General features: G+C 46.9%; 3 protein-coding genes across 4 annotated transcripts; all 3 read left to right on the top strand.

The window, feature by feature from the left end:
* The first annotated feature begins 454 nt into the window (after positions 1–454).
* Positions 455–2,100, top strand: LOC119367568. 2 transcript variants are annotated; one of them, XM_037633050.1, is made up of 4 exons: positions 455–534; positions 782–822; positions 925–1,335; positions 1,446–2,100. In XM_037633050.1, exons 1-4 carry the CDS (start codon positions 528–530, stop codon positions 1,461–1,463), a joined length of 477 nt encoding a protein of 158 aa, XP_037488947.1. In that variant the 5' UTR covers positions 455–527; the 3' UTR covers positions 1,464–2,100. The 2 variants fall into 2 exon arrangements, with proteins under 2 accessions (XP_037488947.1, XP_037488945.1); XM_037633048.1 differs by lacking the exon at positions 455–534 and having other exon boundaries at positions 542–822.
* Positions 2,101–8,514: 6,414 nt separating this feature from the next.
* On the top strand, positions 8,515–9,884 carry LOC119367567. The gene is made up of 4 exons (XM_037633047.1): positions 8,515–8,651; positions 8,956–9,005; positions 9,169–9,450; positions 9,540–9,884. The coding sequence occupies exons 1-4, from the start codon at positions 8,555–8,557 to the stop codon at positions 9,567–9,569; spliced, it is 459 nt and encodes a 152-aa protein (XP_037488944.1). The 5' UTR covers positions 8,515–8,554; the 3' UTR covers positions 9,570–9,884.
* A 191-nt stretch (positions 9,885–10,075) lies between these two features.
* On the top strand, positions 10,076–12,460 carry LOC119367566. The gene is made up of 4 exons (XM_037633046.1): positions 10,076–10,425; positions 10,701–10,753; positions 10,861–11,250; positions 11,354–12,460. Exons 1-4 carry the CDS (start codon positions 10,419–10,421, stop codon positions 11,369–11,371), a joined length of 468 nt encoding a protein of 155 aa, XP_037488943.1. The 5' UTR covers positions 10,076–10,418; the 3' UTR covers positions 11,372–12,460.
* The last annotated feature ends 680 nt before the right edge of the window (positions 12,461–13,140 follow it).

Here is a 13,140-nt window from a genome sequence, read left to right as displayed (position 1 = left end):
TCAGCCGCGTGAAATAGTTTCACGGACAGTTCATTTAAATTTGCCACGCATCTGCAGCTGCAGGTGGTACTGGCCTCGTCTTTTTCTTTAACCATTGCCACTTCATATCAGTTCCTTTTTACTGCAGCCTGCCTGTACTCTCTGGTTCTACCGTTAAAGTGAATCTTTTCTTCCGCCTCAGTTGATTTTCTCTTTCTTTGCAATCCCTACGCTTTTACTCTCGACTAGAGTTACCATACCAAACCACCAGAATCTGCCAAGCCAATGGTTGTGCACACATGAGTAAGTGAAACAGAAAAGAAAAGAGAAAAAGGACATGGTTCAGAAAACTGCAAACTGGAAAAGCTGTCTTGATCCTGCCACGCAGAATCTCCACGACTTGACCCCTCCTCCGCTTGCTGGCCTGGCTATATGTGGGCAGCAGCTACACGATTTGCCTCTCCAGTGCCAAGCCAAGGTTTCCGCTACACAACAACCAAAGCCCTGCGTCTTGGGTCAGGAGAAGCCCAGGCGAGACAAACGGAAAGATGGCCGGTAAGCTTGCAATTATTATCCTTCATGCCGCTTTACCCTCCGATTCATATGCTGGGCTTTCTCTTGGTAAACAATCTGGGCCGCTTACGAGAATTTGTTCTTGTGATTTATTTGCGTCCAAAGAGTGGCTTCTTGCTCTGCTATTTCCTTGCCATGTTACCAAGATTTGATCTTCTTGTTTCTTTGCTCTGCTATTTGCTGCCAATATTTAACCCACCTCTTGTCTTGTCTTGTCTCAACTTTGAAGGCCGCATCTTGGGCGCCGCAGGAGCAAACTGGTTAGCCAGGGTAAGCAATTCCATCCTCTCGACTCTTGCTCCTTCTTGCGTTCGATTCCATCTCTCTCACTCAGTCTTTGCATGTGATTTTCTTTGTTGCCGTGCTCTGCAGCCGCCCAAGATCGACGTGAAGACGCTCTGCCTGCTGTACATGGTGCTTTTCATGGCGCTCTGGATGTCCTCGCTTCGGTGGCCGAGTCCCGCCGGCGCCGGGGTCGGGCCGCGCCGCTACGGCCCGGCCGTGGAAGCCCTGGTCACCTGCCTCTTCTTCACGTTCGTCACCGTCCTGCTGCAGGCGCTGCTCGCCATCGCGCTGTCGGAGAAGCCGGCGCCGACGGCGCTTCCGCCTCCCGTGAGCCAGTGGATGATGGGCATAAGCGTGTGGATGTCCGGCGTCCTGTTCTACCTGATCTACGCCTCCATGGCCCGCGGGCATGCGGCAGAGTCGAGCCACTCGGAGCTGATCATCGCCGGGGCCGCCAGTGTTGTGAGCCTCGCCATGACCGTCTACAACATGCTGCAGGTTGTAAATTCAGTTCTTGTGCTCCTAATTCGTTTGTTCTCGTAGTAGAGTTTGGGCATTGTTGCTTGATGCAAGGCTTTAACCAATCCGTTTGCCGTCTGTTTGTCCAGCGCCCCGTCTTTGCTTAGCTGCGGAACGACGATGATTGAGCATCCTGAAGTGTGGCGACCTGAAGAAGGGCCAGACTTGATGACTCCTATGGCAGTTAACCAGTTTGCTATGTTGCTACTATTTTCTGTCTAGTGTTGGATGTGTTATGAGTATGTTTTTGATCACCAAGCTTCTCTGTCTACTATCTGAACTCAGCAAGGATTTGGCTTCATTTGGGGGATAGGATTAATCTATGTCAGTACCTGAGATGTTTCGTGATAAACTATTTCTTTAGGGAATGTTTCATGAAAAGCTTGTTAATGGGGATATGCCTTTTTCCTTGTGTGTTTGTGTTGCAATCCCAGGATCATGCTCAGGTGTTATTGGTTCATGTTAATGGGGATGTGATGTTCTCCTTTCTGTGACTCTCTGTGATCGCAATCGGTTCTGTTATTTAGTCATAGTGATTTCAGATTGACTGCTATTGTGATCATCAATTAGTTTCAGGCTTAATCTTTATGATTATCAGGTTTCCATGTTAGGGAAAATCTGCTGCATGAATTAAACTGCCACCACGAAATAATCTAGATGCAGATAGGAATGTTTGATCATGTGGATCATACTGTGATTTCACCTGCTTACATTATCTTTTTGTCTCCCCCAATTTTAAAATGAGCCTCACCTCCAAGGCTCCAACGAAGGGAACGCCGGCGGGTAAGGAGCAGGACCCACCTACCGAAGCCCCCACATCGTCCCCGCTAGGGCGACTCGGGCAGCGCCCTAAACCCAGCCGCCGGTGGAGCATACTCCCTCCCCTCCTTCCTCCACCGCCGCCGGTCTAAGCCCGGGGGCTGAAGGCGGTGGCGTTGGCGGAGGACATCACCTCTCTCCTGTGGATCTACGGTTATACGGGGCCTCGAATCGTGTGGAGGTGCACCCAATCTAATCGGCAACGGCGATGGCTATGGCGCAGCGGCGTTGGGGGCGGCGCCGGCTGCGGGTGCGGTGGCCAACCTTGTTCGGACGATGGCGGTGCGCCATCTGCCTTTGGATCGGCGGCGACAGCGTGGAGGGCCTGGTGGTCGCGTTGGCGGCACCTCCGGTCAGATCTGTTCTGACCGATGCAGTCGGCGGTGACGGTCATCTCTTCAGTTAGAGGTCGTCAGCCTGCGGCTGGGTGGTCGGATCTCGAGATTCGTCATCTAGTCCCGGCTACGAGTCGGGGAGACATAGTTGCTGGTGAAAACCGAGCCGTTGGCGGACGATGGCAACAGTTTGTGTCATTACCTTGATGAAGGCATCGTCGTGTAACTGTTGTCGACCCACTCGTGCTGCTTCGGAGGAAACCCTAGGATCTGGTCTTCCAGATCAGACGATGACGGTACTACGGTGTCGTTTCTCTCTTGGGAGCATCGTTTGTGGAGCAGCGCTGGAAGACAGAGGCATGGTTGGAGCAGCTTTGTCTTGCACAAAGCTTCGGTGGAGCTGTCAAGTCATGCCTGACCGACAGGTGCTACGCTGAGTCATGCCTGGTTGGCAGGTGCTACGCACGACGGATCTTCCAGAGTCTTCGCGTCTAAGCGGATGAGCGCAGGGCGGTGGCGCCGTTTGGCGTCGTGGTGGCACGGATGTACGGACTGGTAAGGATGATGCGGATATCTCTTCTGAAGATGGGTCAGTGGTCCGATGATAATGATGGCGGCTTGTAAAACGTGTGCATGTATTGTGCGCTTTAGGTAGGCTGTACCGGCTATTGGTCCCGATCCGTTATGTGGATGGATTGGCGACTACACCGGTTTTAGATATGGGGAGTGAAAGCACTCCACATTATCGAGTTTGTAGGTGTGAGTGGTGGCTTCGGATGGATTAATGTCTGTTTTTTCAGACCTTTAGGGAATAATTAATAAAGATGTCCGCATGCGTCGATTGATACAAAGGCCGGCGGTTTAACCTCCTTTTCAAAAAAAGTGGATCATAATGTAATATATTCTAGTGTATGAACGCAGGTACATAACTTCATCCAAACCATGGATCCACGAATTGTTAACTCACTCTAGAAAAGAGCTTCGTAGTTGGGAGCTCTGAAGTCTAAACCGATGATCGATATGGTTTCCGGAGACAACAATTGGGCACCCTATCGAAGGTATTGACGTTTTTTTGCTCCGTCAATTGAGGACCTCATAGATCACACAAGCTCCCTTCCAAAGGGAAGAGAGATTGTTCTTCTTTTGCTTTTGCTTGAGGTGAAGGACGAGGTCGCCACATTGAACTCATGAGCCCGGACGCGCCTTCCTTGGTACAGGCAAAGTTTCTACTGGTAGATGGTGGTGCGCTCTAGGTCGAGAAGGCCATCTTTGAGTCCTTTGTGTCAAAGGTTTTCATGACCTGCTGGATGATGAGGTCGGAGTCACCACGACAGATGAGGTGGTGAAACCCCATGGAGGCCGCAATGCGAAGGACGTGGAGTAGGGCCTTATTTTCGGTTGTGTTGTTGGAGTCCCGCAAGTGTAATTGTAGGATGTAGTTCATCCGGTCTCCTCTTAGCAAGGTTAGGACGACGCCAATCCCCAGGACCTAGATTATTATAGAGCCATCGAAGTACATTAGCTAGTTTTCAAGGTCGGCGTTCTATGGTATTTGTTGGGCCTTGTTCCATTCCACGATAAAGTCAGGTATGGCCTGCGACTAGATCGTTGATCGGGATTTGTATGAGATACCGAATGGCAATAGCTCTATTTCCCACTTTGCCACGCGGTTTGTAGCATCCTTATTGTTGATTATCTCTAAGAGAGGGGTATGGCTAGCAACTATATATGGGGTTGAACTCGAAATAATGGCGTTGCTGGTGAGCTGCCATGAATACGACATACTAATCTTCTGGTAGTGTGAGTAGTGTATCTTGCATTGCGTCGGAATCTTGCTGACGTAGTACACAGGTTGTTGGACCCACTGTGATCATTCAGCGTCATCTCTTTCCACATCTATTACCACGCTCACCACTTGGGTGGTCGTCAAGATATAAGGCAGCAGTGGCTCTGACGTCTCCGGGTAGGCAAGTGCGACTTGGACTGTAGCTGCTTCTCGAGGTCGGGGAATGCTTCCTTTGTCTCGTCGCTCTAGTAAAACATGTCGTTCTTCTTTATGAGCCGGTAAAGTGGGAGGGCTTTTCCCCCATACAGGAGATGAATTGGTTGAGGGTTGTGACGCATCCTACGAGTTTTTGGACTTCCCAGACCATCGCTGGTAGCTTCAAATTTATAATGCCCTGATTTTTTTTTTCTGAATTTGCCTCGATTCCCTTTTGGGAGACTATGAACCCGAAGAGTTGGCATGCGAACCATCTCCATCCTTCACTTGTTGTTGTTTCATCAATATATTCTTCCTCCCCCAAACCCGCATCTTCGGAGCTTTTTTTTCCTTGGAATCCTACCATGACCGCATACTCTACCTCGGACGTGATCCCGTGAGAAGTTCGTGTCATTGCGAGCACCTCCCTGAGATACATGGGTATCCCTCCTCTTTGCAACCGCCATTTTCCCCATTATACATTGTCACGCGGGTGAACGCCGTTCCCGCATTCCTCCATATCAAGCCCCGGCAAACTGCTAGCCTCGTAGAAGTAACCTATTTTTTCATCACATCCAGGAACAATATTTCTCAAACCACATTAACTGGATGCCATCATATTAAGGGCTTTCTCACTTCAATCTTCACCCTTAAACTCACATAGTTGCCCTCATAGAACCTTGTAAGGTTCAGCTCCATGCTTCGCATCATCCTAACTCTCCGAGATAACTAGTCCACAATCGGAAATTTCCTATATAAATATGAAATCTGGTGAATCAATGCCCACACCGAGACCTTGTCAAATTTTACTGATTCCGACGTCTTTTCGCCATCAAAATCCTAAAGCAGCACCATGAGAACATGGAAGATCCATGGTCCCTAAAACATCACCCTCTTCCAATCCCCAAGACAAAACATCTGGACAAAAAAAGGTTGCCATCCATCTCTCTGATATCTCGCTCATTGACAAGGTTCTAGATGAATTCAATTGTTTCCTTGAACGCCGCACTACTGAAGTTCCTGGTGGTGAGCACCTTAGCCACCGCAAGACAACATGCTGATTTGGCCAACTCATCAATCTCCTCAAGCCCTACAAACACGTCATCAAGTTCACGTTTCTGCAGCGTCATGTTCCTCATAGCATCCTCCAGATCTCCCAAAATTTTTTTCTCCTTTCCTTTGTGTGTCTCTCATGAGGCCAACATAGGAGCCGCCATGATGACGTAATGGAAAAGCTCCGAAGGAAAAAAAAACACATATGCAATCACCCCAATTTCTCTCCGCATATACCAAGGTCGAGCGGACGGACCAACCGTCCTCAGCCCAAGAATCTATGCGGCGAATACCAACAGTGGTGAGCAAAACGTAGGAAAAACATGACACAAGCGGTGCCGGTGGAATAGGCTAAGTCCTGATCATCTGGATAGGGTACCTCACACCCCTATACATTTTTCTTTTCTTGTGGCATTTTCCTTATTCTTTTGAACATCTACTTTTTTTAATAAAGACAACCAAATGGCATCTTAGATTTGATTAATATCGACAAAAATAAAAGCCTATATGATGGATAGACAACTAGAACCCCGGTCATTATGAGGAACTGGACCCTGCCAACAACTCGCACCCATAGGTAGGCTGAGACCATATTAGCACCCCCGATAGCGATGTCCGTGCCTTACCGCGTGGAACGGGGAGCTCCTGTTCGGCGCTGCAAGCGCCAGCTAGCGATCCTGGCGCTCGCACGCGCGTGTAGCGGGCCGGCCCAACGTACTTGTGAAAAAAAAAACGCGAAAGGAAATAACTGACGTTAAATTGTGGGCAGTAGGAATCGATCCCTGCACGTCTAGATCAAGAGCATAGAGCCAACACCACTGCACAAGGCTTGGTTCGTTCCCAATAAGAAAGGAAATAATACAGTTTGACCCCTCTTTTAGTACAACTTTGTTCACGTTGATTAATATATAGAAAAGGAAAAATTCACAAAAAATAAATAATAAGAATTAAAAAATGTTCACGAAAATTTCAAAAAAGTTCACCAAAGTTGATTTTTTTCATCGAATTTGAAAAAAAGGTCACCCCATTAGAAAAAGTTCATCAATTTTGAAAAAGATTTCATCGATTTTTTGGAAAAAATAATCAAATTATAGAAATTTCATTGATTTTGAAAAGAGTTCAAAGATTTTTTGAAAAAAGTTCATCGATTTTGAAAACAGTTCATCATATTTTGAAAAAGAGTTCATCGTTTTTTGAATAAATTTCATCGAATTTATAAAAAGTTCATCAATTCGGAAAACAGTTCAGCATATTTGAAAACAGTTCATCGATTTTCTGAAAAAAGTTCATCAAGTTTATAAAAAGTTCATGGATTTTGGAAAACAATTCATCAATTTGGAAAACAGTTCATCATTTTGAAAAGAGTTCATCGTTTTTTTGAAAAAAGTTCATCAAATTTATAAAAAGTTTGTTGATTTTAAAAATAGTTCATCATATTTGAAAAGAGTTCATCGATTTTTTGGAAGAAAGTTCATCGAATTTGAGAAAAAGTTCACAAATCTAAAAAAGTTCATTGATTTGAAAAAAGTCATGAAATTTCAGAAAAGGTTCATCAATTTAAAGAAAAGGTCATGTATTTTCAAACAATCAAACTAGGAAGAAGAAAAAACAAAAAACCAAAAAAATTGAAAAAGGAAAACGAAAAAGGTAAAAGGAAAGAGTGAAAAGAAAGAAAAAGTTCAATCCTAGCTGATGCCACGAGTTGGCGTGCTGGTTACACCTGCTGTAATGCGAGAGGGAGGACCCTGGCTCGAATCACGATTAACGCGTGTATTTTTGCTGATTAAAACAGAGAAGAAAGGAAACGCTAATGGGCCGGCCCATATGCGCCAAATAGGATCCGCCCGTGGAACGCACAGGAGATAGAGATTGGGCAGGCCCGCTTGCAAGCGCTGAGCGCATAAAATCCCGAAGAACAACGCTAATCAAACTCGCGAGCTCCCACTCGACTAGTTGTTATTGACTGGTTTGCCGCGTGAAAAGATTAACGAACCCGCGTGAAAGTTTAACGAACGTGATATGTACTGTAGCATAGTCATGTATAGCGCTTCATTTTTTTATTTACTTTGAACACATTTTGGAAAGCACGAATACTTTTTAGAAAAATGTTAACAAAATTTGAAATTCCAAAGTAGTTTTTGAAAAACACGAATAAAATTTGGAATTCTAAGCATTTTTCTGAAAAATTTCATCATTTTGTGAACAACAAGAAAAATATGTAAACATGATTTTTTTTATTTCCAAACATTTTTTTGAAAAAATTGAACAAATTTTGAAATCCCGAATGTTCTTCAAAAGCATGAATATTTTTTGACATTCCGAACAATTTTTGAAAAACATGATATTTTTTAGAAATTTCTAAATGTGTTTTGAATTTATGAACAAAATTAGAAAAAATGAGCATTTTTTGGAAAAAAAATCTGAAAAAAAACACGCTCATTGTTTGGAATTTTGAATATTTTTCAGAATACAAATTGTTTTGGAAAATGAACAGAAAAAACCCATAAAAAACCGGAAAATCGGTAAAAGAAACAAAAACCCAGTTCAAGGTTCCCAAAACCGGCTCTGCCTCGCTGTGGTAAGGTGGACCGGACCAAATCTCGGTTTCACCCTATGATATTCTCTTCCGTTCCTATCGTCTGTTCAAACCATTTCAAAGTAGTGTCAGTTTCGTGGTGCGTTAAAGTGAGGCGATAGCGTCATGCTGTATCAGTTCATTTGGACTACCACCACCATTCGTGAGCAAGTGCGGATCGTCATGCGCGCCATGGTAAAAACAAGCAGTCGATTTTACTGTCCCGATAAGAAACGAGAAAAGAAAAGGTGGCAATTGAGCTCGAAATGAAGAAACATAAACCTGAAAAGGCCGCGTCTGCTGCTCCCCCCCAGACTGAAAATGCAGCCGCCCGTCCATGGATGTACCACCTTGACCGATGTGGAGACCAAGCCACGACCGTGTGCCTCCTCCTATCCTCACCTGTATGCTGCATATAAAGTAGACCCCAACCCCATGGCAATTTCGTTTCAGAAAGCTCCATCGCTGTTTCCTCTAGAGCCCCAAAAACTCTCCGTTGTCAGGGAAAAGGGTGGTGCTAGAGAGATGGATGGTATGCTTGCATCTACTGTATGGTCTATCCCTCTTGCTTAATCGTCCTTGGTTTCTCCTGTCGGTGGTTAGTTCTGCTTCCTATCCCGGTGGAAATTTGTGCGCAAGATGTCCAGATGAATGTTCTTCCTTGGTTTATTTCTCTCCGTGTTCCTCTGATTTTCCATGGCGAAGGCTCTATTGGGGGCTTCTTGGCCTTTTTGTTCGGCTCTCGCCAAGTTCTGCCTTTATGATCTTGCTCTGCTATTCCCCTGTCATGGTTCCAAGATTTAATCGTCTTCTTGTTTCTTGTCTGAACTTTGAAGGCCGCAATCTGCTGGGTGCTGCAGGGGCTGATCGAGCGAAGCGGAACAAGGTTAAAAAAAAAAAAACTCCCACATGCATAATTGTAATCGATTTCGTGTTCCTCCTCTCTTTCAAAAAGCAAATCTTGCGTTCCTCTGCACCTACTTCTCCCACCGTGTTCTTGCGTTCGCTCGGTCTCTCCATCTGACTCTGCACGCTATGCTTTTCTGCAGGCCATGATCGTCAAGATCGCGGTGCCCGTGCTGGCCATGCTGCTGCTGCTGCTCACGGCGTCGGCTGCCTCCATGACGCCGGATGACCGCGCCTGCCTCCGCGCCTTCTTCGGCAGCAACTACTTCCTGACGATCTGCGTGCTCTCCCAGATCAACGTGGGCCGTCTTATGGCGAGGGAGGCCGTTCTGGCGCCGACGCTGGCGGCCCGGCGCGTCTTGGCGGTGGGCGCCGTCGCGTGCTTCGTGGAGCTCGCGCTCAAGCTGTACATGATCCTGGTGCTGGTCAGTCTTTGCGCGGTGTCTGTTCTTTTCTTTCCCAAGTTTGGGATTGATTTGGGCGCTAATGAACTTGTTCTCGTCGTTTTCGTCAGTACCCTGCGGCTGTGGAGGATGGTGCTTAGGTGCGCTGCGCATGTGTGGATGCGCCTACCGATGGATCGAAGATGGATTTGCGCCGTTTTGTTTAGTTCCTATACTTCCTACTCTGCTACTTAAGTTAGAAATTTGGAAGGGCCTGTCATACTTGGGTACAAGTCTTATCTTACCATTTTGTTGTTGTCTTGTTCAGTTGGGGTTTAGAATGTCTGTCTGTTTGTTTGTAGCAGCAGCTTTGGAGTTTAGACTGTCTGTATGAACGTGGACGGGATTTGAATTTGCTTAACTGAAGCCTTGAAAGTGTACTTATGTGACTGGGAGACTCTATTTCGTGAGCAGGATTTCCCATTCTTGACGCGTTAGTATGTAATTTGCAGCCAGTTGTCCAAATTTATTAGCTGCTCTGTTGCTCTCTGTGCATTCCGAACTCGGCGGTATGTGCACGTAGGCAATCAACCTCTCTCTTTCTGCCTAATTGCATGGGCAAACACATAATGATAATAATGTCTCCATAAGAAAACTCCAAGGAATTGGAATGCAACAAAGGTAACCATTTCGATTTGGAGTTACATTTTTTCTTTCTTGAAGCCCAACCACCATTTGGACTAGCTCGATTCAGAAACGAAAAGAGGAAAAAGCGGACAGTTCATAAAACTGAAAACTGGAAAAGCTGCGTCGATCCTGCCCTCCTGCCACAGAAGCAGAGCATCTTCCCGACTTGACCACCTTGACCGCTCACAAGTCACAACCATCCTCCCCTCCGCTTGCTGGCCCGCCTGCCTATACACCCACGGCGCCATCAGCCAGGTTTCCACAACAGAAGAACAAACATCTTTTGTCTTGGGTTAGGAGAAACCTGGGCGAGACCAAGAGAGATGGCCGGTAAGCTTCACTGTACCGTTTGATTCGTGTCTTGGATTTTCTCTTGCTAGTTTGTGCTTGTGATTTATGGTCTCCGGGGTGAAATTTCTTGTCTTTGTTTCTTGGGATTTGTTGGGGGGGTTTTCCTGGCGTTAATTGCTCAACTAGTCACTACTGGCAAGCGTCACCTTATGAATTATGATCTTGCTCTGCTATTTCCTTGATCTTCTTGTTTCTTTGCTCTGCTATTTGCTGACAAGATTTAACCCACCTCTTGTGTTGTCTGATCTCTGAAGGCCGCAACTTGAGCGCTGCAGGAGCAATGGAGGAGGAGGGGGAGCATGTCAGGGTAAGCGAGACGCCCAATCCGATCCAACCTATCGTGTCCTGCTCGTTCTTGCGTCCCATTCGATCTCTCTCTGAGTCGTGTATGTGATTTCCTTTGTTTCTGTGCAGCCGCCCAAGATCGACGTCGAGACGCTCTGCCTGCTGTACATACTGCTTCTCATGACGATCTGGATGTCCTCGTTTCGGCTCCGGTGGCCGGCCCTGGTCACCTACTACATCCCGGCCATGGAAGCCCTGGTCACCTGCTTCTTCTTCGCGTTCGTCACCGTCCAGCTGCAGGTGCTGCTTGCCATCGCGCTGTTGGAGAAGCCCGAACCGTCGCTGCTTCCGCCTCCCGTGAACCAGTGGACCATGGCCCTCACCGTGTGGCTGTTCGGGGTCCTCTACTACATGATCTACGCCTCCTTGAGCGACGGGTATGCGGGCTACTTGGGCCTGATCTTCGCCGGGGTCGCGAGTGTTGTGAGCCTCGCCATGACCGTCTACAACATGCTGCAGGTAATTCAGTTCTTGTGCTCGTAGTTCCTTCCTTCTCGTAGAGTTTGGGCATTGTTGTGTGATGGAAGCCTTTAACCAGTCCTGTTGTTGTCTGTTTTGGCAGCGCCCCGTCTTTGCTTAGCTGCGGATCGAGGATGATTGAGCATCTTGGAACCTGAAGAGTGCCGACCTGAAGAAGGGCCAGACTTGTTTTCTGTCTAGTGTTGGATGTGCTATGAGTATGTTGTTGGTTCTCTATCTACTATCTGAACTCAGGAAGGATTTGGCTTCATTTGGGGGACAGGATTAATGTGTCAGTACCTGATGTTTCGTGAAAAACTTTTCTTTAGGGAATGTTTCATGAAGAACTTGTTATGGGGATGTGATAATTTCCTTGCGTTTTGGGGTTACAAGCCCAGATAGGCACTGGATCACTGCCGCCTTGCCGGGCATTGGATCCTTGGTTCATGTCGATGAGGATGTGATCTTCTTCCGTTCGTTAACTCTCTGTGATCCTGGTTGCCGGGCTTTTTTCTGGGCCGGGACGGAGGAGGTGAATGGCGGCAAGTGTGTGGTATCCTGGGCAAGGGTATGCAGGCCAAAACACTTGGGCGGCCTGGGCGTTATTGACTTATGTAAGCATGGCATTGCTTTAAGATTACGATGGGAATGGCTTAGACGCACGGATGCTTCCAGGCCTTGGCAAGGGCTCAACTTGACCGCGGATAAAAAGGTTGCCCAAGCTTTTGGGAGCCAGGTTAAATGGAAGGTCGGAGCGGGAGACAAAATCTTGTTTTGGAAAGATCGGTGGCTTCATGGCGCAACCATCGCTGAGCTAGCCCCCTTGGTTGTGGCCACAGTCCGTACGCAGGTAGCCAACAAGAGGCTGGTACGTGATGCGGTGTACATGCATGCTTGGATGAACGACGTTGTGGGCGACCTATGCACGGAGGGTCTTACCCAGTTCATCGGACTTTGGGAGATCATATCGGAGGTTCAATTGGATGCTCAAACTGAGGATAGCCCCATTTGGGCTTGGAATGTGATAGGAGTCTACACCGCATCATCCGCATACAAGATGCTTTGTGAGGGAGGAGTTAGATTTCACTCTTTCGGAGCAATCTGGAAATGTTGGGCGCCACTTGCGTGTAAAATCTTCATGTGGCTGGTTGTGCAATACCGATTGTGGACGTCAGATAGAAGGGCGAGACACGGTTTGCAAGACCAAACATCAAAATGCTACTTCTGTGATCAAGAGGAAGACACGGTCGACCACATCTTGCAGCAATGTGTGTTCTCAAGGCAAGTGTGGTACAGATGAATAACCAGGATGGGATTGAGGATGGAGTTTTGCCCAACATACGAGTCTCGCTTGGTGCAATGGCGGACGGAAGCTAGGAAACGCATACATAAGCAAACTCGGAAAGGATTTGACACATCCGTGATGCTCATCTGCTGGACACTTTGGAAGCATAGGAACGCGAGAGTATTCAGATCGAGCCAAATCAAGAATGAATGGGAGACTGTGGACTTGATCTTCGACGATTTGAAGACCTGGGCTACGGCAGGAGCATTTGGAGGACGATCGATACCCGAGTAGTAGAGTAGCATTAGGAGTGGGGTGGAGGCTTGGTTGGGGTCGGTTTGTGATCTCCAACTAGCGCATTTGTAAAACTCTTGTACATATATTTCTCCCTTCTATAAAGCTAAGGTACGCCTTTGGGCTACCCTCGAAAAAAAACTCTCTGTGATCCTGGTCGGTTTTCCTATTTAATCAAAGTAATTTCAGACTGAGTACCATAGTGTTCTTGATGCTTGGTTAAAAATAGGATTTAGCTTCAGATTCCCATGTTAGAGAAGAATCTGCAGTATGAATTAAAATGTCACAATGAAATAATCTAGATGCAGATA

This window comes from Triticum dicoccoides, chromosome 2B (assembly GCF_002162155.2).
Source record: "Triticum dicoccoides isolate Atlit2015 ecotype Zavitan chromosome 2B, WEW_v2.0, whole genome shotgun sequence".
Classification (NCBI taxonomy): domain Eukaryota; kingdom Viridiplantae; phylum Streptophyta; class Magnoliopsida; order Poales; family Poaceae; genus Triticum; species Triticum dicoccoides.
The sequence above is the reverse complement of the archived record's forward strand: the minus strand, read 5'-3'. Positions and strand labels throughout refer to the sequence as shown.

Excerpts from the sequence above, each read along its gene's own strand:
- LOC119367566 (XM_037633046.1), top strand. Across the intron at positions 10,754-10,860 it reads AGGAGGGGGAGCATGTCAGG|CCGCCCAAGATCGACGTCGA; the intron begins GTAAGCGAGACG and ends GTTTCTGTGCAG.
- LOC119367568 (XM_037633048.1), top strand. The coding sequence starts at position 559 with ATGCCGCTTTACCCTCCGATTCATATGCTGGGCTTTCTCTTGGTAAAC. Across the intron at positions 823-924 it reads GAGCAAACTGGTTAGCCAGG|CCGCCCAAGATCGACGTGAA; the intron begins GTAAGCAATTCC and ends CGTGCTCTGCAG.
- LOC119367567 (XM_037633047.1), top strand. The coding sequence starts at position 8,555 with ATGGCAATTTCGTTTCAGAAAGCTCCATCGCTGTTTCCTCTAGAGCCC. Across the intron at positions 9,006-9,168 it reads ATCGAGCGAAGCGGAACAAG|GCCATGATCGTCAAGATCGC; the intron begins GTTAAAAAAAAA and ends GCTTTTCTGCAG. Across the intron at positions 9,451-9,539 it reads TGTACATGATCCTGGTGCTG|TACCCTGCGGCTGTGGAGGA; the intron begins GTCAGTCTTTGC and ends CGTTTTCGTCAG.